Raw genomic sequence first — 21,597 nt, forward strand, 5'->3', positions numbered from 1 at the left:
AATCTAAAATATATGACAGTTTAATTTTTATCATTACATTATGGAAAATAATGAACTTTATCACAATATGCTAATTATTTTAGAAGGACCTGTATAGTAATATCTGCCTTCATGCTGTATTGCATCTTCCTCCCTGAGTACTTCTAAATTGAGAATATTCGGGTTACTTCACATACAGACAGCCTAAATTTAGACATAAATCTTTGAGCTTTTGTTTTGTCATCAGCTTTAAATACTTAAATTACATATTCTGTTGATATGTTGTTATGATCTCTATAGTGGGCTAAATATTTTTCTTTTGACAAGAAAAATGGTAAACATGTGTGATTATTATTACATATGTAAAAATGCAACATTTTTCAAATTAATGGTCTCAATGTGATTTATCTTCACTTTAACCATTTCCCATTTGTTTAGCTGCTTGTTTCTGTCACCATAGAGTGTGTCACTCGCACTATAAAATAGGTACAGTTAGAACTAGTGGACATTAGCCTTCCTGTACTACATACATTCTTAACATTTTATCTAACATTTTAACTCCTTCAAACATTTATTCTATAAGTCTAGAAAATAGGCTCAAACCTCATTTGTGTAATGTGATTTACTGGCAAGAAATTGTGCTCTTGTTTTGCTTTAAATTTCCCAGCCAACTGATGGCTCAAGCCACCTGTCATTCCTATGACATACTCTTTCAGTAGGAAGACAGGCAAGGCATAATTATGGGCTTTACCAATCCCTTATGGTGGCTTAGAGATCATACACTTTTTCACGGAAATCGGCCAATGATGATCGGTGGCCGATCGATTGGCACATCTCTACCCAACACCATAAGAAATTTTGCTGGATGATAAATTGTCCCAGAAGTTATTGCGATAAAAGATAATATTGTCTTGAAAACATTTTTATGTAATGATAATGGCCTGAAAAATGCAAGAACACATTCTCAATGATCAAACTTTAAATTCTAATCAACATTTAACATTGGAACTAGACGACATTTTATATAGTCTAAATAAATATACGACATGGAACAACTGTTGTATGACTGTTGTTGGTCATGGAACACTGGACCAGCTCTACACCCTCAGCAGGGTCCTGGAGGGTGCATGGGAGTTCGCCCAACCRGTCTACATGTGTTTTGTGGACTTGGAGAAGGCGATCGACCGTGTCCCTTGGGGAGCTATATGGGGGGTTCTCCGGGAGTATGGGGTACCGGGCCCTTTGATATGGGCTGTCAGGTTCCTGTATGACCGGGGTCAGCGTCTGGTCCGCATTGCCAGCAGTAAATCTGGCTCGTTTCTGGTGAGAGTTGGACTCCGCCAAGGTTGCCTTTTGTCACCGATTCTGTTCATTACTTTTATGGACAGAATTTCTAGGCGCAGCCGAGGTGTTGAGGGGATCCGTTTTGGTGTCCTTAGGGTCGCATCTCTGCTTTTTGCGGATGATGTGGTCCTATTGGCTTCATCAAGTCGTGATATGCAGCTCTCACTGGAGCGGTTCGCAGCCAAGTGTGAAGCGGCCGGAATGAGAATCAGTGCCTCCAAATCCGAGGCCATGGTCTTGAGCCGGAAAAGGGTAGAGTGTCTTCTCCGGGTTTGGGAGCGTGTCCTACCCCAAGAGGAGGAGATTAAGTATCTTGGGATCTTGTTCACAAATGAGGGAAGAATGGAGCGGGAGATCAACAGGCAGATTAGCGCAGCGTCTGCCGTGAAGCGGGCACTGTTCCGGTCCATCGTGGTGAAGAGAGAGCTGAGTCAAAAAGCAAAGCTCTCGATTTACCGTTCGATCTACGTTCCCACCCTCATCTATGGTCATGACCGAAAGAACGAGATCACGGATACAAGCGGCCGAAATGGGTTTCCTCCGCATGGTGGCTGGGTTCTCCCTTAGAGATAGGGTGAGAAGCTCAGTCATCCGGAAGGGACTCAGAGTAGAGCCACTGCTCCTTCACGTCAAGAGGAGTCAGTTGAGGTGTCATGGGGCATCTGGTCAGGATGCCTCCTGGACACCTCCCTGGTGAGGTGTTCCAGGCACATCCCACCAGGAGGAGGTCCCAGAGAAGACCCAGGACACGCTGGAGGAACTATGTTTCTCAGCTGGCCTGGGAACGCCTAGGGGTTCCCCCCCCCCCCCGAGGAGCTGGAAGAAGTGGCTGGGGAGAACAAAGTCTGGGCCTCCCTTCTGAAGCTGCTGCCCTTGTGACCCGATCCCGGATGAAGCGGAAGAAAATGGATGGATGGATGGAATTTTTTAGGAATAAATTGTTAAATTTATTTAGCAATGAACACAAAGGGGCTGAAACCAGGGGTTAGAGTAGGTGTGAAATGATTGTAAATACACTCAAATTTCTTATTTGTGTATTTCTTCATATACAAGTGAGCTTCAAAGATATTCTTAATGCAAGAATCAATTTTTAATGTAAATTTGGTTTACATTAAGGCTTTAATTACAGACCCCCAATAAAAACCCCACAGTTCCACACAGAGCCAGTAATGAAAGCATTTGCCCCCCAGAGTGAGCTGAGAACATTCATCAGATCGCAGCGTGCAACAACACGATGCCCCTGGGTCCACAAGGTACACACATCCTACAATGGTGAAGCTTTGTTTCCCTCCGCTCTGGGCTACCGGGAAACACGAAGGAAGAGGTGAGCCAAGGCTCCATTTTGTGTGAGTGTGAGTGTGAGTGTGAGTGTGCGTGCGTGCACATGTGCATACATGTGTGAGAACCTTTGATCTCAGACAGGAGCTGCTCCTTTTGGGGATGGGGCATGATGTCTACTAAACCTCTGCTGGTTTCGTCTTATCTCAATCAAATAACAAAAACACACTTTTTCTGTAAAGCATCATTATGACAGGCCTCTTACAGACCAGCTGCATGTAAGAAGTAAATACATTTTACAGAAAAGAAAAAAAAATCCTGTCTGCTTATGTTCAAATATCTAAAATTTGCATATCTGGAGAAGATTAATTATTGCTAAGCTGGTCAAGAGTAAAAAAAAAATACATAGCACAACTTAGGGCTGGGCAATAAATAGTTTTTATTGATTATTTTAATTTTTTAATTTTTTAGGAATATCTGGATTTTTTTCCCCACCAATGCATTTCTTGTGTTTCCAAAAGTGATACTAACCTACCCAAGAACCACACTCTTGTTTGACAAGCATGTGTTTATTATTATTTATTATTTCAACTGAGTTCAGGTCAACTCACAGAAGAAATTATTGAAAAATATATACATCTTAAAAGCTTTTGAAGATATTTTCTGTGATTTTCAATTTTCTTTTAAGGAAAAATAGTGAGGGAAAAAGTTATTAAAATTAGAAATTGAATTTGGAATAAAAAACTGAATTTATTCGCCCAGCATTAGTATAAATATTAAATATAGCTTATATTAACAGTCACAGCAACTTGAGTTTGAAAACAGGAGTCATCCAATAATTGGCTCTGTAATTGAAAATGAAATTCCATATCTCATATGCCACAGCTTCAGTAGAAACTGCAGGAAGAGCACATTTTCTGCTACACCTCATTAAGCTCAGCCTCCTCCTCAGCTCAGAGCAGCTGGCAGGATATCATTATCTCAAGAAAGTGCACAAGTTGATTCTTCATTATGTGGAAGAAGAAAAACTAAATCCAGTGTTTCCCCCAGTGTACTGTAAGCCTGGTGGCCCACCATGCTTTTACTTTACAGTTTCTGTAACACTTATTAAAAACAAAATTAAAGAGCTACTAAAGTCGCATTACCAGCATTAAATAAAATCTCCCGTTTGTTGCGCATCTCTGCGCGCAGTGCAGCACATTTAGTACATTATACAGGGCCGGTCCAAGGCTGTATAAGGCCTGGAGCAGAATTTGACCCAGGGGCTCCTCTTGCTGCTAAAACAATCAGCTCCTCTAACAGCTTCTTTGTTAGATTTAGTGAAATCTGGGAAAGGGGGAGTAGTTTAATTGGCAATAATTGGCAAACTAAAAAGCAATAAGTTATAATTGCAGTTACTAATTTGTATTTGTGAAGAAACAGAGCTCAAACTCAAAGATTAAACTCATAGCATCAGACTGTGGCTGTGCTATAAAACAATCTAACCATAAAGATTTGAACTTTTACAAAGTAAACTTGCCAGCCCCTTAAAGTGTTACATTTAAAGGTTAAACAATTGAAAATATTTTAATGTATGCTGAAACCATTAAATCAAATTTAAAAGCATTGATAAATAAATGTAACATTTGTTAATTGAGATTATCTGTGCTCTTTGTTAAAATATTAGCATTTTTTCTACCCAAAAATATCTTTTTCTGGATAGAACAGATTTACAGACAAAGGTGATTTTATCTCAAGTGGAAAATGTATATTTCTGTAGCCTAGCTACACCTCTAATTATATTGTTCTTTCAACAAATGGCTTTTTTGGGCCTGTATACTCCAGTTAATAATTAATCGATTACTAAATTTAGTTGCCAATTATTTTGATTCATCATGATTAATTTGATTTACTGTGTCAGCCCCACTAGAGACATACACATTCAACTTGTGTTGACCAGCCACACTACAGCTATATCAGAGATAATTTCCATCAATCAAGTTTATTTGTAAAGCACATTTCAGCAAAAAGGTAGTTCAAAGTGCTTTACATCATAAAAATAAAAAATACAAAGAAACAGAACACAGTTAACAATTGAAGCATTACAATTTGTCAAGTGTGATTACATCAAAATGTTGATTAATATGTCATCGTGTTTCAAAAGCAGCAGGTGGGATTTTAGTCTTGATTTAAAGGTTCTCAGTGTTACTGCAGTTTTAAGTTTGTTCCAGATTTGTGGTGCATAGAAGTTGAATGGTGTTTCTCCATGTTTGGTTCTGGTTCTAAATGTAGAGCAGACCAGAGCCAGAAGACCTGAGAAGTTTGTAAGGTTGATAAAATACAGTAGCTAATATTTAACTGCCTATTAAAGAAAAACCATTGAGTGATTTATAAACTAACAACAGTATTTTAAAGTTTCTTCTCCGAGTTACAGGGAGCCATTGGAAGGACTGGGTGATGTGCTCCATCTTCCTGGTTTTTAGTGAGAACACATTTCTGGTCCTGCTAATAAGCAGCAAAGAAAACCAAACAGTATCGACTGCCTGCACCAGTTCTCCGTACTGTGAAATAGTTTCTGCAAGTCACTGGAAACATATTCTGACATGATTTCAACAGACAACTCAATCTGTTAAGTTCCCTCAGCTGCTTCAACTGAGTCTATGTAAATATAATAACATTATATTTAACATAAACTTGGCTATGTACTTTTTGGGGACTTTAAAAAAAAATCTTGATCTCTGGATTCTTAAACGTTGCTGCAGCTCAGTACAAACAGTACTTCAATTCTTTGAGTTTGTGAAACCTCTATTAAATTTAAAGGTTGATTATTTGTTTAACATAATCTGAATTTACAGACACCAGAGCAGATGAAGCAACATTGCAGGTAATATTAATTAACTACAGAACATATTAATTTAAAGTGTACATAATTAGCATCCTAAGGGCTTTCTGGTGCCTAAGCAGATGTCTGCTCTCACTGGACCAGCTCATGCCTGTTTTCAGCAGATCAGCATTACAAATACAGAGTTTCCCCCAGAAAACTTGCTAACCCCGGTGGTGATGGTGCTTCGGCACCCCGACCACCGAAGTTGTTGTATTAAAAGATGTTAAGGTGAAAGGAAATTTTAAAATATCACTCGGTAATTATACGTTACGGGAAAACATCACCAGTGAAACACTACTTAAACCCACATCTAGTCTTAAAAACAACAAATCAAAATATACAATTAAAATGAATATCAATTATTTTTACTTTTGTTTAATCCAAATTAAGTCAGCTGCTCCATCAGGCCCCGCAGGGCTTCAGGGGCCCCATAAATGCTAATATTTTAACACAGACCACAGATACATGAATGTAACATTTTTTGGACACCAAGGACTGAACACTGAAGTGTTCACAAAGGAGAAGGTACCAACAAAGAATAGTCATTAATAACAAAATTTATTATTTTAATGTAAACAATTCTTTCATTACCGTAACATGAATACAATTTTTTAAATCAATTTTGGTTCCAATTTTGTGTTAAATCATTGAAATGAAAAAACAACACAACCATAATATAAAGAGTTTGACCATTTCATTGAGAAATTAAGATGATCATGTAATTCCTTTATTTAATCTAAATCAATTATCATAAAATGAGCTAACGGTAATGAAAAAACGTTTGTCGGTAATGAATAAGAATGTTTCGGTAATGAACACTTTATAACTACACTAACATTTAACTACACATAAATAATAAAATGGCATATAATCCTTAACCCTAACAAAACATATCTGCAAATTAAACATTGAGCCATGGAAACAAACCCACAACTGACTTTTTTTTTTCCATCTCTGCTTATTGCTTGCAATGCAAGGTTGGGCAATTGGACGGATTCATCAATCCTCGATAATATGCTATGTCCTTCACTGGCTGGTTGTTTATTTTGTTTTGGGGTTTTTTTTATCTAAGGGTGATTTATTTATTTAGGTGGCTCGGGCATCCTACCCAGATGCCCGAGCCTCAACTGGCTCCTCTCGACGTGGAGGAGCAGCGGCTCTACTCTGAGTCCCTCCCGGATGACTGAGCTTCTTACCCTCTCTCTACAGGAGAGCCCAGAGAAAAAACATTTTAGCCTCTTTTATCTGTGATCTTGTTCTTTCGGTGATGACCTAAATCTCATGACCATAAATGAGGGAAGGGTTGTAGATTGGCCAGTAAATTTAGAGCTTCGTCTTTTGACTCAGCTCTCTCTTCACCAGGGCAGACTGGTACAACTGAGAAAATGTTGCATATTGCTCAACCATAATGGAAAGCCATTTACTGTTTACAATGAAAAGCAGTACATGCTTCACTGCGTACGCTGCACCAATCCACCCGTCGATTTCTCACTCCATTTTTCCATCCATGACCACAGTTGTACTTGGAACTAAACCTGTAGATCACGGCCTGATGAAGCCAATAGGACCACATCATCTGCAAAAAGCAGAGATGCGATCCTAAGACCAACAAAACGGATCTCCTCCACATCCACAATGCACATGTAGATTCCTTGGGGAAACTCCCAGAACCCTCCAGGACCCTGCTGAGGGTGTAGTGCTAGTCTAGTGTTCCATGACCAAGACGAAAACCACACTGCTCTTCCTGAATCTTAGATTTGATTAATCCAGAACCACTGAATAGACATTACCAGGGAGGCCTAAGAACCCTCTGTAGTTGGAGCATACTCTGTATCCTCCCTTTTTAAATAGGTGGACCACCATCCCGGGCAATCCAGGAGAACTGCCCCCAATATGCATCTTCTTTCACTGATTAACCTTCCAAGTAAAATTTTGATGGTGCAATATCCTTGACTGAATCGAAAAACCATCAAATTTGATTGTGAGTTGAAATGGGTCCCTCTGACCCATTTCAACATTACAAATACTGTATTATAGGGGGAAACCCTATAATACACAGGGTTTCCCCCAGTGTATTATAGGCCTGGCGGCCCGCCATCCTTTACTAGCGCCACAGTCAGGCTAAGCCTTTCTTGTTCAAGTTTTTAGGAAAATAATAATAAAAAAAATAAATTAAAAAAATCGGTTTTCTTTTTTTTTTTTTTTTCTTTTTTTAAGCCGGATTGCTAGCACCTCTGTTGCTCTGTGCGCTTCACTGGTGGAGCAGATCTATTCCTAAAAGATATGTTTATAGAAGATAGGTTTATAGTTTATGCATTTAAAGCAGGACCAATCACACCGCTGGCACCTCTGTGATTTGCCTCTGCGCGTTGCCTCAGCTGGATTAAGTTTACCTCAGCACGGATCCTGCACGCCTCCTTTCACTCAAACTGGACACAGGCTGACCTGTATGGATAGTTACATCAACCCCCTGTGAGGAATTATGATTCTTTCCAGAGTTTTTGATCAAGGTAGGACTTTAAACACCACTCTGGTTAGCTCTGGTTGCGCAGCTCAACGTGAACTGCAGGAATAACTTGTAGTCTCGCTTTCAGAGGTGCGTTGAGCGAGCAGTGAGAATGATTTATATTTGTGAACAAAGAATTTTGTGCGGCTTTTCCATCTAAATAAGCTGCCAAGCACCCGGCTCTGCCTGCGCTGGTAAAGTTTATCTGTGTGTTCCCGGGTGGCCGGTGTGTTAGTTAACGAAGTGGCGCTAATCTGATCATGCAGGTTCAGCCCAGTGAACTTTCGCGCTCTCCTGTCTGTAAAGCATCACGTTGATTCTATATTATTTATATTATTGTTTTTAGTATTATTTTTCTGGTTACACAATGCATCAAACCGTATCAAATACTTTATCCACTTAGACGGAGTTAATGTGACCGGCCGCGCGGAGATCTGAGAAACTCGTCCCATAAACTCGACCAACCAGAATAGTTTCTGTGGCACTTATTAAAAACCCAACAGACATGAAGTGAAAGAGCTACTAAAGCCACATTAGCAGAATTGAGTTAAATCTCCCGTATCTCTGCGTAGTGCAGCAGATTTAACTCATCATGTAGGGCCAGTCCAAGGTTATATGAGGCCTGGAGCTGAATTTGATTTAGGGGCCCCTTTTGTTGCTAAAAACATCAGCACCTCTAACAGATGTGTTGGATTTAATCTGAGAGGGGGGGAGTAGTTTAATTGGCCAACCTAAAAAGCAATCAGTTATAATTGCAGTTTACTAAATTGTATTTGTGAGCAAACAGAGCTCAAACTTAAAGATTAAACTCACAGCATCAGATTGTAGCTGTGGTAACAAAAGAATCTAACTATGAATATTGTTCTTTGAACTTTTACAAAGTAAACTTGCCAGCTCCTTAAAATCTTACATTTAATGTTAAACAATTTAAAATCTTTCGATTTATGTATGCTGAAATTTAATCAAATTTAGCAGCATTGATCTCAATAAACAATTGTTACATTAATGTATCTGTTGTATGTGTTAAAATATTAGCATATGGGGCCCCTGAAGCCCTGGGGGACCTGATGGAGCTGCTGACTTAATTTGGATTAAACAGAAGTAAAAATAATTGATATTCATTTTAATTGTATAATTTGATTTGTTGTTTTTAAGACTAGTTGTGGGTTTAACTAGTGTTTCACTGGCGATGTTTTTCCGTAACGTATAATGATATTTTTAAATTTCCTGTCACCTTAACATCTCTTAATACAAAAACACGGTGGACCACCTTGGCACCCCGACCACCGGGCTTAGCAAGTTTTCTGGGGGAAACCCCGTCGAAGCATTTTTGGAAATTTTAATTGATATCCAGCACTACTTCCTTTTGCCCTTCACATTAGGCAATTAATATTTGTTGACATAAAATAGTATAACAGGTAAAGGTAACAAGGTGACTGGAGGGCTTATTATGTTGTACAAAAAAATAATAAAAATAATTTTAGTACATGTTATGTGTCAGAAGACGGCTTAGAAAATAATACAAAAAAAATAAAACACAATAAATATATAACTGGACCAAAAGGGCACTTTGGGGCAAAGAGCAAAAAGGGCAGGTGGTCAAGCAGCCCCAAACCCCAGCCTCCCCTGCACGTGCCTCCATACAGACTTCACAATCTGCACTCTTGGTTGAATGCAGTATTTATTTCCACTTTGGCTTTATGTTGTTTAGTTTTTATTCAAGTACGTTTTTGTTAATGGAGACTGAGAATCCATTTTATTTTTGTTTTTGGTTGTTTTGTTTATTTAGTTTATCAATTCCAGTGTTATGTGTTCTTTTGAAAATAAAGTGCATTTATCAGGAAATCGCATGTATTAGTCATTTCTATTCATCAGTGTCAAAAGGTCTTGAAACAATATTATCGTTTATCGCAATAATTTTTTAGACAATTAATCGTCCAGCAAAATTTGTTATCGTGAGAGGCCTAGGTGGGAGTTGGAATCCTTGCCCATTATGATGGAAAGAAGAGATGCTTTGAACTTCTTTCTCCTCTCTCTACTCTGGATCCATGATCCTCCTTCTCACCTCCTCTGGGATTTTCTTTGTCATAGTTCAGGTATTATTTGAGCTTTTGAGATGCTAATCAATTCCTCCCACTTGTAAAAACAATAGTTTGTTGCCACAGTTACATCATAACTGTCCGGAAATAAAAAAGAGAAAACAAAAATTCTTCCAGGTGCACAGCATCCAGGACCAGATTGAATAACTGTCCAAACATGCAACGCCTCAACTAAAAAATTATGAACTAAAGTCAAGAAAAATAATCAGAATTAATGTAACAGTGCTTCAACATGCTGCCAGACACAATTTCAAAATTCAGGTAGAAGTTCAGACGACACATAAAAGAACATGTTTGACCACATTTGAAACTCAGAGGATGATTAATGTCATAGTCACCATTTACTCTTGCTTTGCCACCCACAACATTATACATCCAAGTACGGAGATCCTCAGAGTGGAACTCTGGCTCAAACACATTATGCAACTCAAATTTTTCAGAATCTTTGTCATAATCTGTCCAGTTTTCAGTTTCTTAGCACGTTGCCTAACAGCAGCCTATTAGCTCCAATGTTAAGCCTCTGGTGACGTCATTGACCTAAATAACAATAAAACTGAATTGGAGGGTTCTTTTCCTTCAGTTTCCTCTTTTACAAACTTTATACTACACAAAATCCAGCATTTGAAAAACACAATTCAATGTCCAATTTTTTGTTGTCGTTTTTTTTTTTTTTTTTAGATTAACCACTGAATATCTTTAAAATTTCCCTCAATGCTGTTAATCGTCTGTGTCCTGAGCCGTCTTCTTTCTCAGGGAGGTAAGATACGAGATAGAAGCAGGGTCAACTTGAGGCTGTCATGTTGACAACTAAACTAGAGAAACCAATTGTCGAAACAAAACGAGAAAAGTAGAGACTACGGTTAAAAACTAAAAACGAGTAAAAGTAGCAACAATATGTTGAAAAGAAGAATTCCGAGGCGACTGTAGAGGTAACCTACCAAATTCTGTGGGTTTCTACACTTGTTTTCGGGAGGAAGAGGAACTCGCTTGTTTTTCCTCCATTATATCCTGTCTGAAGTTGTTTTAAAAGAACACTACGATCTCCTTAAAAGCTAACAGCGCGTGTTAAAGAAACAACGACTATGTTAATAAGGTCTCCCAGTTATAAACCTTCATTATTAAACTTTTAAAACTAGTGGAAACTGCATGCTAATGGCGATGCTGGCAGACACGCAACGCATTTTGCCCCAGTGATTACGTTAACATTGATAAGCTGCACTTAAAAGTAGTATACTAAAGTTGAAATACACTAAAAGACTATATTTGTGTTTGAACAATTAAGCAGTGGTTAAAATCCCGAAAAATCTCTCTGAAAAATCAGCGAAGTTTTTTCAGAGTATTGTGCAACGCAGAGGGTTGAGGGAGGACGTTCCTTCCCCGTTAGAAGAAAGAAGCAGGTGGCGACAAAACAAAAGAAGCTTCTCATAACAGCGAGAGTTGGCTTTTTTTCTGAATTATACACAAAAAAAACTAATTAAAAGATTACGAAATCAACCGACCTGCATGGGTTATGTCGGACAGGTCGTAGTTCCTGGCGCTGCGAGGAAACTCCTTCAGCTTTCGGTTTGATAGGTTGAGAGCTCCACTTGCGGCAGCCTCCTCCAGCGCTTTCTCCACGCTCCGACTGGCCGCTACTGTGGCCGGCAGCTGGGCTCCATCCCCAGCAGCCATGAAACGTACGGGTCTGCCTCTTTTCTTACTTTGCTTGCCGCGGCCGCACTACTCTCATACCCCACAGGCTCGTGAAAAAAATGAACACCGAGTCACTCTCGTTTTAAACTTCTTTAAAAGTGAAAAACTAAAACTGACTGTCGATGTCAGTTGTTCTCGCTTCCTTCGCACAACGGGAGCCGCGTTCACCAGCGAGCAAAAGAGGCACGAGCTGTCAATCTTTCAGGAAGTTGAATCAAGTTTGAATCATTTACAACAACGTTGCTCCGTCAATACCCATCACTTCAAAATAAAAGTATTTAACTATAAAACTAATCGAACGTATTATTCTTTGTTACTCTTACTTCTCTGAACCTAAGAATTTTGAGGTTATTTGATGATTGATTATTTTCAGATGAAAAGATCAGTCAGTCAATTGTATTTATAAAGCACTCTTCATAGTGAAAGCAGCTCAAAGCTCAAAGTGCTGTACAGATCAATAAAAACAAACAAAATCGAATAATTACCCACTCCAACCCCACAGGGAAAACCACACAACAGCATGGAAAATGCACAGATTAAGCAAAAATTATTCAATACAATACCGTTAAAAAGATGGATCTTGAGCTTGCTCTTAAAGACAGCAACATTTTCTGCAGCCCTCAGGTTCTCTGGCAGACCGTTCCTTAACGGGGGCCATAATGCTGGAAAGAAACCTCACCATAAGTGTGTTCTGACTCTTGAAACTGTTAATAGTCCAGTGCCAGAGGAACTCAGGGTCCGCAGAGCTTCATAAGATAATAGCAGCTCTGCAAGATAAGATGGTTCAAGAACATTAAGACATTTAAAAACCACTAAGAGAATCTTAAAATCAAACCTGAGACACATGGAGCCAATGCAATGATTTTAAAACAGATGTGATGTGAGCCTGCCTTCTTGCCTTGGTTAGCACTCAAACAGCAAATTTTTGTAACAGCTGAAGGCTGTGCAAAGTTTTTTAGGGAGACCAGAAAGCAGATCATTACAATAGTCTATGCAGCTGGAAATAAAAGCATGCATCAAAGTCTCAGTATAAGCGAGGGAGAGGATAGGGCGATCTCTGGTTATATTTTTAAGATAATAGAATCCTGTTTTAACTATTTGTTTAGGTAAAACAAACAATATGCAGAATAAAAGTGAACTCAGAATCAAGAAGAATGCCCAGGCTTCTGACTTGGTTTGAAGGTTTAAAAGATGCAGTTTGTATTTTTTTAATTATAATTTATTTCTGATCCTGTGGTCCAATGATTAAAACTTCTGTTTGGTCCTGGCTGAACTAGAGAAAGTTCTGTGCCAGGTCTTTATGTCTGAAATGCATTTAAAAAGTCCAGTGATTGGCAGGGCTTAGTTAAAACTAACAAAATGCGTAATAAAAGTGAACTCAGAATTGGCTGGGGGTCGTCATGAGACAATGAGATGTATAATTGAGTGTCATAACTGTGGTAATTGATTCCATGGTTCCTGATGACAACAAGCGTAAATGTATAAATTAAAAAATAAAGTAACTAAAGTAGAGCCTTGGGGGATGCCATAGTTAACATCATGAATCTGTGAGGAACATGCTGACCATAAAAGTTCTATCTGTGAGATAGGAGCTGAACCATTGAAGAACAGTACCAGAAAGGCCAACCAGATGCTGTAATCTATTTAAAAGAATTTGGTGATTCACTGTATCAACGACGTCACTCAGATCCAATAGCACAAGGACTATTGGCTTCAAACACAAAGGTCTAGCTTGTGTGAATCTAGATTACACCTAAAATCATTTATAATTTTTAAAAGGGTTGTCTCTGTACTGCGGTTCGTCCTAAAACCAGATTGATACTTTTCTGAAATACCAGTATCATTTAAAAAAGTATTTATTTGAATAAAAACTTTTCTAAACTTTTACATAAAAATGGTAAGTTGGACACAACTTACCATTTAAATTATTAAAAATACTAGAATTACTCTTCTTGAGAAGGGGCTTTACCCCTGCCATTTTAAAGGGAGTGGGGAAGATTCCCATCTGAAGAGAGCAATTTACAATATTTAAAATCTCATACCCAAAACATCTATAAAATGAATGAAAAAGTGATGATGGAATTTTAGACAGTCAGGTGGTTGGTTTGACTTGAAGAAAACTTTGCTGAGCATCTCTGCCTCAATCACAGCGAAACTATTCAGTTTCCAGCGGTAAAAACAAACATTCAGTAGATTTAAAACCATCCATTCATCCATCCATTTTCTTTACACCCTTGTCCCTTGGTGGGGTTGGGAGGGGTGCTGGTGCCTATCTCCAGCTAATGTTCCGGGCGAGAGGCGGGGTCACCCTGGACAGGTCGCCAGACTGTCACAAGATGATTTAAAACCAGTATTTTGCTAATAATATGACTAACTGACTTGATCTTTCCTCTGAAAAGATATGCAAACTGTTCACAAAGAGAGTCAGCTGGAGTCTGTGAATAATTAGTAAAGTTAGGGTTAGTCAGATTATCAATGGTGGAAAATAAAACTTTGGGATTATTTTTGTGACTGTTAATTAATTTGCAAAATATTCATTTCTTGAATTTCGGACAGCAGACTTGTATACAGTGCCTGGCGAAAGAATTCGGCCCCCTTGGACAATCAACAACAAATGGGACACAATCGTGAGGTGGAACAAAATTTATTGGATATTTTAAACTTTAACAAATAAAAAACTGCAAAGTGGGGCACGCAATATTATTCAGTCCCTTTACTTTCAGTGCAGCAAACCCACTCCAGAAGTTCAGTGAGGATCTCTGAATGATCCAATGTTGTCCTAAATGACTGATGATGATAAATAGAACCTACCTGTGTGTAATCAAGTCCCCGTATAAATACACCTGCTCTGTGATAGTCTCAGGGTTATGTTTAAAGTGCAGGGAGCATCATGAAGACCAGGGAACACAGCAGGCAGGTCCGAGGTACTGTTGTGGAGATGTTTAAAGCTGGATTTGGATACAAAAAGATTTCCCAAACTTTAAACATCTCATGAACCACTGTGCAAGCGATCATATTGAAATGGAAGGAGTATTAGACCACTGAAAATCTACCAAGACCCGGTCGTCCCTCTAAACTTTCATCTCGAACAAGGAGGCCCATGATTACTCTGGATGAACTGCAAAGATCTACAGCTGAGGTGGGAGAATCTGTCCATAAGACAACAATCAGTTGTGCAGTCGTACACTACACAAATCTGGTGTTTATGGAAAAGTGGCAAGAAGAAAGGCATTTCTCAAAGATATCCAGAAAAAGTCTCATTTAAAGTTTGCCACTAGCCACCTGGCAGACATACCAAACACAGATGAAACTAAAATCGAACTTTTTGGCCACAATGCAAGGCGATATGTTTGGCGTAAAAGCAACACAGCTCATCACCCTGAACACACCATCCCCACTGTCAAACATGGTGGTGGCAGCATCATGGTTTGGGCCTGATTTTCTTAAGCAGGGTCAGGGAAGATGATTAAAATCTATGGGAAGACGGATGGAGCCAAATAGAGGACCATTCTGGAAGTAAACTTGGTCATACTGCCTGAGGCATAATATCTACATAAGTGAAAAACACGGCCAGACTGTATGATATATTGATATGTTATTGTAAAAAACCCCAAAAACTTTATGGTAAATCACCGGTAGCTGTTCTTACCAGAATTTTACCATACAAAATTACAGTACAACACACAAGGAAGTGTAATTTGTCAGAAAGTTATAACTTTATAACTTTACAGAAAGTTATAAAGAAAATAAATCCAAATTAAACAAAACTACAGATTACGAGTAATCCACTTAAAGAAACAATTTCTATTAAAAAATTCAGTTAAAAAAGAACCGATTCTATTTCTTGTCCAGTTTCCTCACGGTATTATTGAGATCTGGAAAAAAGAAACAGCATGTTAAGAGATAACCTATCGTAGAAGAAAAACAGGTGATAAAAGGATTCTTGCTCTGGGTTGAGCGTAACAAGTCACTGAGTTCAGACTTTGCTCAGGATGGTGTGGGTCATGGTTATGATCTTCCCCGTTACAGGTTGAGATTGAGACTCGCATGTTGTCAATGAGGTGTTTCCCCTCTGCTGGAAAACAAACAAAGCAAAAGTTAGAATGATGCACTACGTGAACATCATATAAATTCAGCATTCGCTTAAATGTTTGTTTCACCTTTGTTGACTTGCATATGGAGACTGGTACTTCAACCAGGCGGTGTGATCATTTCTGACTGAAAATTCAGTAGTTCTTAAACCTTTGTTTGTTGTCGACAGGTGTGATTCTCTCTGCAACCAGACAAAATACACACTGTAAAAAAAAAATGTAAAAAAAAAAACGGGTAAAAGTACAGTAGAAATTTGAAGGAATTTTTCAGTTTTTAGTTTTACAGGTATGGGGTATAGCCCACGGATTTCCGTTTTAGCACTTCCGCATTTTTTTGCCACATAGAATGGTTCCAGTGCGCAGGCAACAGTACGTTAACAGTGGCTCCTCATCGCTGTAGGACTATTAATGATGCTTATAGAATTATTCAGACGTTCTGAAACGCACCACCAACAACAAAGGATTTAAGCTGGGTGTGTCAAACTTCACAATAACTTTGAAGGTAAGTTAATAAATCGTTTGTATTCACCATAATGCCTCATATGTCTGAAGTAGCTAACAGGGACAAGCTTACAAAGGTGCTATGTAAGCGTTAAGTGTTCTGATTATCCGTGCAGTGTGCAATCTACATATCTATGCTTTATAGATATATAAACATATATAGACCTGTCTATATTGTGCCCAACCTATCAGTCGAAGGAAGCTGAAGTTAGCTTCTGAATGTAGCATCTAATTCGGAAAATAGCTAAAGGGCTATTACTCCTAATTTTTCACTATGTTGAGCTTTTTTAATGTGTTAAACTACAACACCTATACATTTCAAACCTAACTAAATTATTCTGTACTAACAGCAGAATAAATAAAACATTTGTGAAACCTTCTAATTGATTTGTGAAATTTGTAAAATGTCAATAGATTCCAGAATGCATTAGATCTGAATTATTAAATTGGCATTTTGTGTTATTTTAACTTTCCGTTTTCTTTCTCTTTTTTTATCTATAATATAGTTGGAGTTGGACAGGAGTTCTGTTTGGTTGCTTCCTGGAGGGAGATATTGGCTGAGCTAATGTTGCCAACAACTTTTCTCCAGCTATTAACTTTTTTGCTTTTCTTTATATAGAAAGTATTTCTATCAGTTGCTCTTTTTCCATTTTGTATACAGTATTTGCTCTATTTTTTATTTTTATTTTTACCTTAATGCTTACCTGGCCAGTTGAGGTGGAAATGTACATCCTCTTGATTACTGACAAATGTCAGAACCATATGGACTGAGCTGGTTTCGTCAGATCAATCTGAATCTTTATTTCTCATTAAAACAACTTCTTGTAATTTTACGACATTGTTATAAAATTGCTTCTTTATTCTGCTGTAACGATGACTGCATTCTTGCAATTAAAATTTCTTGTAGCCTGACCATAATGCTCCCTTATACAACTCACAGAACAGATGGTTGAAATAAAGTCACTTTTTGAAAATAATTTCTGTGATTTTATTATAGAAATTGAGGACCGTAGGAATCGATTAAAATCAAATCTGGTATGGAAAATAATCTTGCAAGTCATATCATCCAGCCTTATTCAGTATATTAAATTATATGACTAACTGCATATTACTTAATATTAATTTTTTTTTGCTGGTATTACCTAAAAGTGGTGCATTTTAACATCTAACTTGAATTCCTGATCTACATGCAAATACTTGATATAACGTAAACACAGAGAAAGGTTTGTGAAATTGGAGTATTACAAATGAGATTCAATTTTATTGTAGGTACAAACAGGATAGCAAAATGAACAGTGAATATATAATATACTTCCTAGCAGCTAATCAGACATCAGACTTGTTTGTCTTTACTGGTGATGAAAACTCGTCACTCTGGAGGAGAGGAAGACAGGCTCAGCCCCGTCCAGGATGACTGCAGTGTCAGGGTAGCCAACAAAGTCTGCAGGTAGATTTTTGCAGATCTGGTGGTCTGGTTTCAAGATCATAGTTTAACCAAGTACTGTAAATAAAAAGTTAGTCCACGTTGTGATGATCCAGCAAACCGTGGACTGATGGACGCCGTCAGCTGGTCCAGGTGTTTGGATCCAATGGAAAGGTAATCGGCACAACGATCATGGCTCAGAAACACATCACGAGGTGTTGCGATGCAAACCTGAAAAATTAAAAACAAACAAAAAACTAATAAGCGTTCATATTTAGCTGCACAACGTAATCAAAACTAATAAACCCTAAGCTCTTTTTGAGAGTTTTGCTTGAAAATAAATTGACAATATCTCAGGAAATTAAATGCTTAAGTGAAATAGTTCTGGTGTCACAAAGAAACTGCAAAAAATGTTTCAGAGGTGTAACAACACTCAAGTTACTGAGTAAGAGTGAACTGAAATATTTACTACTTAGAAAATGCATGTTAAAATCTGAATACTCTTTTGAAAGTGTGCAGCTTAAATTAATTTAAACTACTAGCAGGCAAAGCACAGTGTTCGCCTAATATTTGTGCCAACACTAATATAAAAAATGATACATAGAAGAGGTATTAGTTTATAAAAGTCGAGGGAAACCTAAATTTACCATTTTAAAAACAAAAAGCAGCGGGAGGATGTAACTTCATAGCCTCATTTTCTAAACAGAATCTCAGAGGGGAAAAAAAAAAAAAGAAATTACATTGCGTAATGCAAGAACAGATTATAGCAGCCAAGTCGAAAAATTCACTCTAACGTGGATAATAATTATGAAACAGCAAAGGTAGATGTCATATTTTCGGTATTTGGGAAATTTCGGGAAATACGTTATTTGGACCATTTGTTCTGTGGGTTTTTTATGTGAATTGGTGCAACTTAAAACGGCTGTAAAGCGAAGATTTTGGACCTTTATCTGACTGACTTCTTGTGTGGTTTGGATCGGGGTGAAGCTTGCTGCTCTCGGCTGTTCTTAAATTACCGTGCTCAGTATCGGTGGGGCGCTCCGACTGCATGTTAAATATATTTTATATAATTGTCATATAAACAAAAACTAAGGAGTTGCCTAAAAATACTTTCATACTCCGTATAACACAAACGCATCCACACACGTATTGACTTACCTTGTGCCAAATCGCTGCCTTTCTTCTCAGCCTGTTCCCATAGCAGTGGATTTTCTCCCGCATTATTTTCCTCCAACAAATTATTCCACTGAACGAAGCGCGTACAGCTCCCTTTTAACCTCCGTCTTCCCATTTCTGATGCTGGATCTACAATATCCTCAAGCTTTGAAATAGCAGGCAGCTACAAACCGTGTGTTAGCTGTAGTGGCTAGGTTTTGGCTACAGTCCGCTGTCTCCTTGATATCAGCAGGAAAATTAAACTAAGCACTGGATGGTACCGGCTAATTACTGGACACAATGACACACCAAAAAACTCGATTGTTGTACCAGTAGTTCACAAATATTTTAAGTTTTGCGTATTTTTCATTGTACAGACCTTGCAGCTTTGGCTAAAAACAATAGGAGCAAGCAGGACCCGGAACCAATCTATGTGGCATAAATTCAAACGGAAATACGTCACCACCTCTCGTGGCATATACCATAGACATAATATAAGGATAGACGCCTCATGGACCGCTCTCGCCTATTGCGGTCCACCACTCCACTCAGCGTTATGTGTTTAGCAGGCACAATGACGTATCAGCAGGGCCGTGCAGAGACCACTAAAGGGGCAGGTGCTCAAAAAAAAAAGGGCACATCTTAACGCATTCTAGGACAGAATATTAACAAAGCCACACAGCTTCCAGAGTTTAATAAACAATGATAAATTACAAAATTGTGAGATGTACAACCAAAGCTAAGGAGAATCTCTACATAGAGCATACAACTATGCATATGTAAGATATTTTATTAGTAATTTCTTTCTGCAGGTCTATTTTGTTATAGGAAAGTATTGCAATATTTAAACCTGCAATTTAGCAAGATATGTAAATCTAGCGGTCTAGCTCTGATTTACATATTTTGTCTTTACAGAATTACACTATTAAAAATATAAACAAGGGCACAATGCAACCTTTTAGTGGACTGTAATCTATAAAAAAGAGCTGCCTGTTTGCTGCAGTGGAGATGAAGATGGTCCATTCAGGAAAGCAGAGCTGCATCAAATTTTAAGGTGGAACTGCAGAAAAAAGAAAAAAAACAAAAGCAAAAATTGAATTGTTAATGCATGAGAAAAGCATCCATGAGAAAAGCCTAATGAGTTTTGCTTAAAAAAATTTTTTTAAAACATTTAAATCACACATTTGTCTCATGAAGTGATTTTTTTTTTTTTGCAAAACAAACTTATTTGTGCATGTCAGAAATCTTTTCTTGATATTCTAAGTTTTTGTTTGACTCAAAGTTTTGCTTGTGATTCTCACGTGATGTCGGGGGGCAGGGCCCAAAATCGCAACAAAAGAATTCTGATGTATGCAAATAAAACTTTTTAAGTACACAAGACAAAAATTTGTTATTTAATTAAAAATAAGTTTTTTAAACAAAACGACTTGTTTTTAAAAAAGAAATCATTACAATTCCAAAAGTTTTTATTACAATTTTATTTTTACTTAACTGAAGTTAAGTAAAAATAAAGGGGCAGTAATTTTAACTGCATACTCTGCGAACCAGACCCTAAACTTAAAGTCTGGGTTGAGTTTTCTCCCCCTTCATTAATTACACACTTTATATTTATCATGGTAATTCAGGGTGAGTTATTTTTAATTCTAAACGAACATCCTTGTTGGACTTTTATTTAAGTGTTATACACCTTCAAGATACATTTACCTAATGCCAGAATAAATGCAATGTACATTATGCAGCAAAGGAAATTAGAAGATCGGACATATATCCATTATGGAGATGATAAGTTTTGGATGGGCGATGTGCCTCGTACACAGGGAAGAAGCTTTTCAGTTATCTAGTTTTGCTAGCAAAGTCGTTAGCTAGCAGCTAACTAACAGCACAACAACAACAGCCTAATGTCTGTATAATAAAAATACTGAATCGATAGATAAGAACAGTTTTTCCTCACCTGAATCCACCTCCACCTAAATAATGTGTAGTTGTGCCACTGACCGCGTCATACATGTCAGTGATCATGTTCAGCTCCAGGGACGTGACTTGATCATGATCAGGTCACGTCCCTGGAGCTGCAGATTTAAGGCGTTAAGATGAGCTGTTACGTCAGCCAGGAACGCCAACTCGCACTTCCATTTTTCATCTCTCAAAACGGTGGAGTCTTTTCTTTTACTGTCCATGAACTGACAGATTTCGTTGCTGAGCTCAACAACTCTGTTGAGAACTTTTCCCCGACTTAGCCAACGCACCTCTGTATGATAAGGAATGTCGGCAAATTCTGAATCTATCTCCTGCACAAAGGACCGAAACTGCCGATGATTTAACCCAGTGGTCCCCAAACTACGGCCCGCGAGCAGGATCCGGCCCGCTGAACAATACCAGAGAGCATTCAGATTTGTTTTCATATATTGTATTTTCCAGTTTATAAGTGGATTTTTCTAACCACCAGGGGGCTCTTTAGCAGTGTGTCCTGTAAACTGTGGGTGTTTTGTTTTGCATGGCGCATTGCTGCTAGCGGTAGAGCAGATGAACGCACGCATTGCCTGTAAGTAGCAGCTTATACTTTAAAACGAGTCTTTATGTTAACATATGAGGGATTCATATGTTAAAGTTGCTTTAACATATGAAGGGTAGAGTGCCTTCTCCGGGTCAGGGGGGTCGTCCTGCCT

At 38.2% G+C, this 21,597-nt stretch overlaps 1 protein-coding gene across 2 annotated transcripts in view; it reads right to left on the reverse strand.

Annotated features, from left to right (window-relative positions):
- Positions 1–11,970, reverse strand: part of lrch4 (leucine-rich repeats and calponin homology (CH) domain containing 4) — an 80,997-nt gene extending 69,027 nt beyond the window's left edge. For both annotated transcript variants that reach the window (XM_008434913.2, XM_008434911.2), the window contains exon 1: positions 11,569–11,970. In XM_008434913.2, the coding sequence (XP_008433135.1) occupies positions 11,569–11,740 (172 nt within the window). In that variant the 5' untranslated portion in view covers positions 11,741–11,970. The remainder of the gene's footprint in view (positions 1–11,568) is intronic.
- Positions 11,971–21,597: the final 9,627 nt, after the last annotated feature.

The sequence above is a fragment of the Poecilia reticulata genome, linkage group LG18, assembly GCF_000633615.1.
Source record: "Poecilia reticulata strain Guanapo linkage group LG18, Guppy_female_1.0+MT, whole genome shotgun sequence".
Classification (NCBI taxonomy): Eukaryota; Metazoa; Chordata; class Actinopteri; order Cyprinodontiformes; family Poeciliidae; genus Poecilia; species Poecilia reticulata.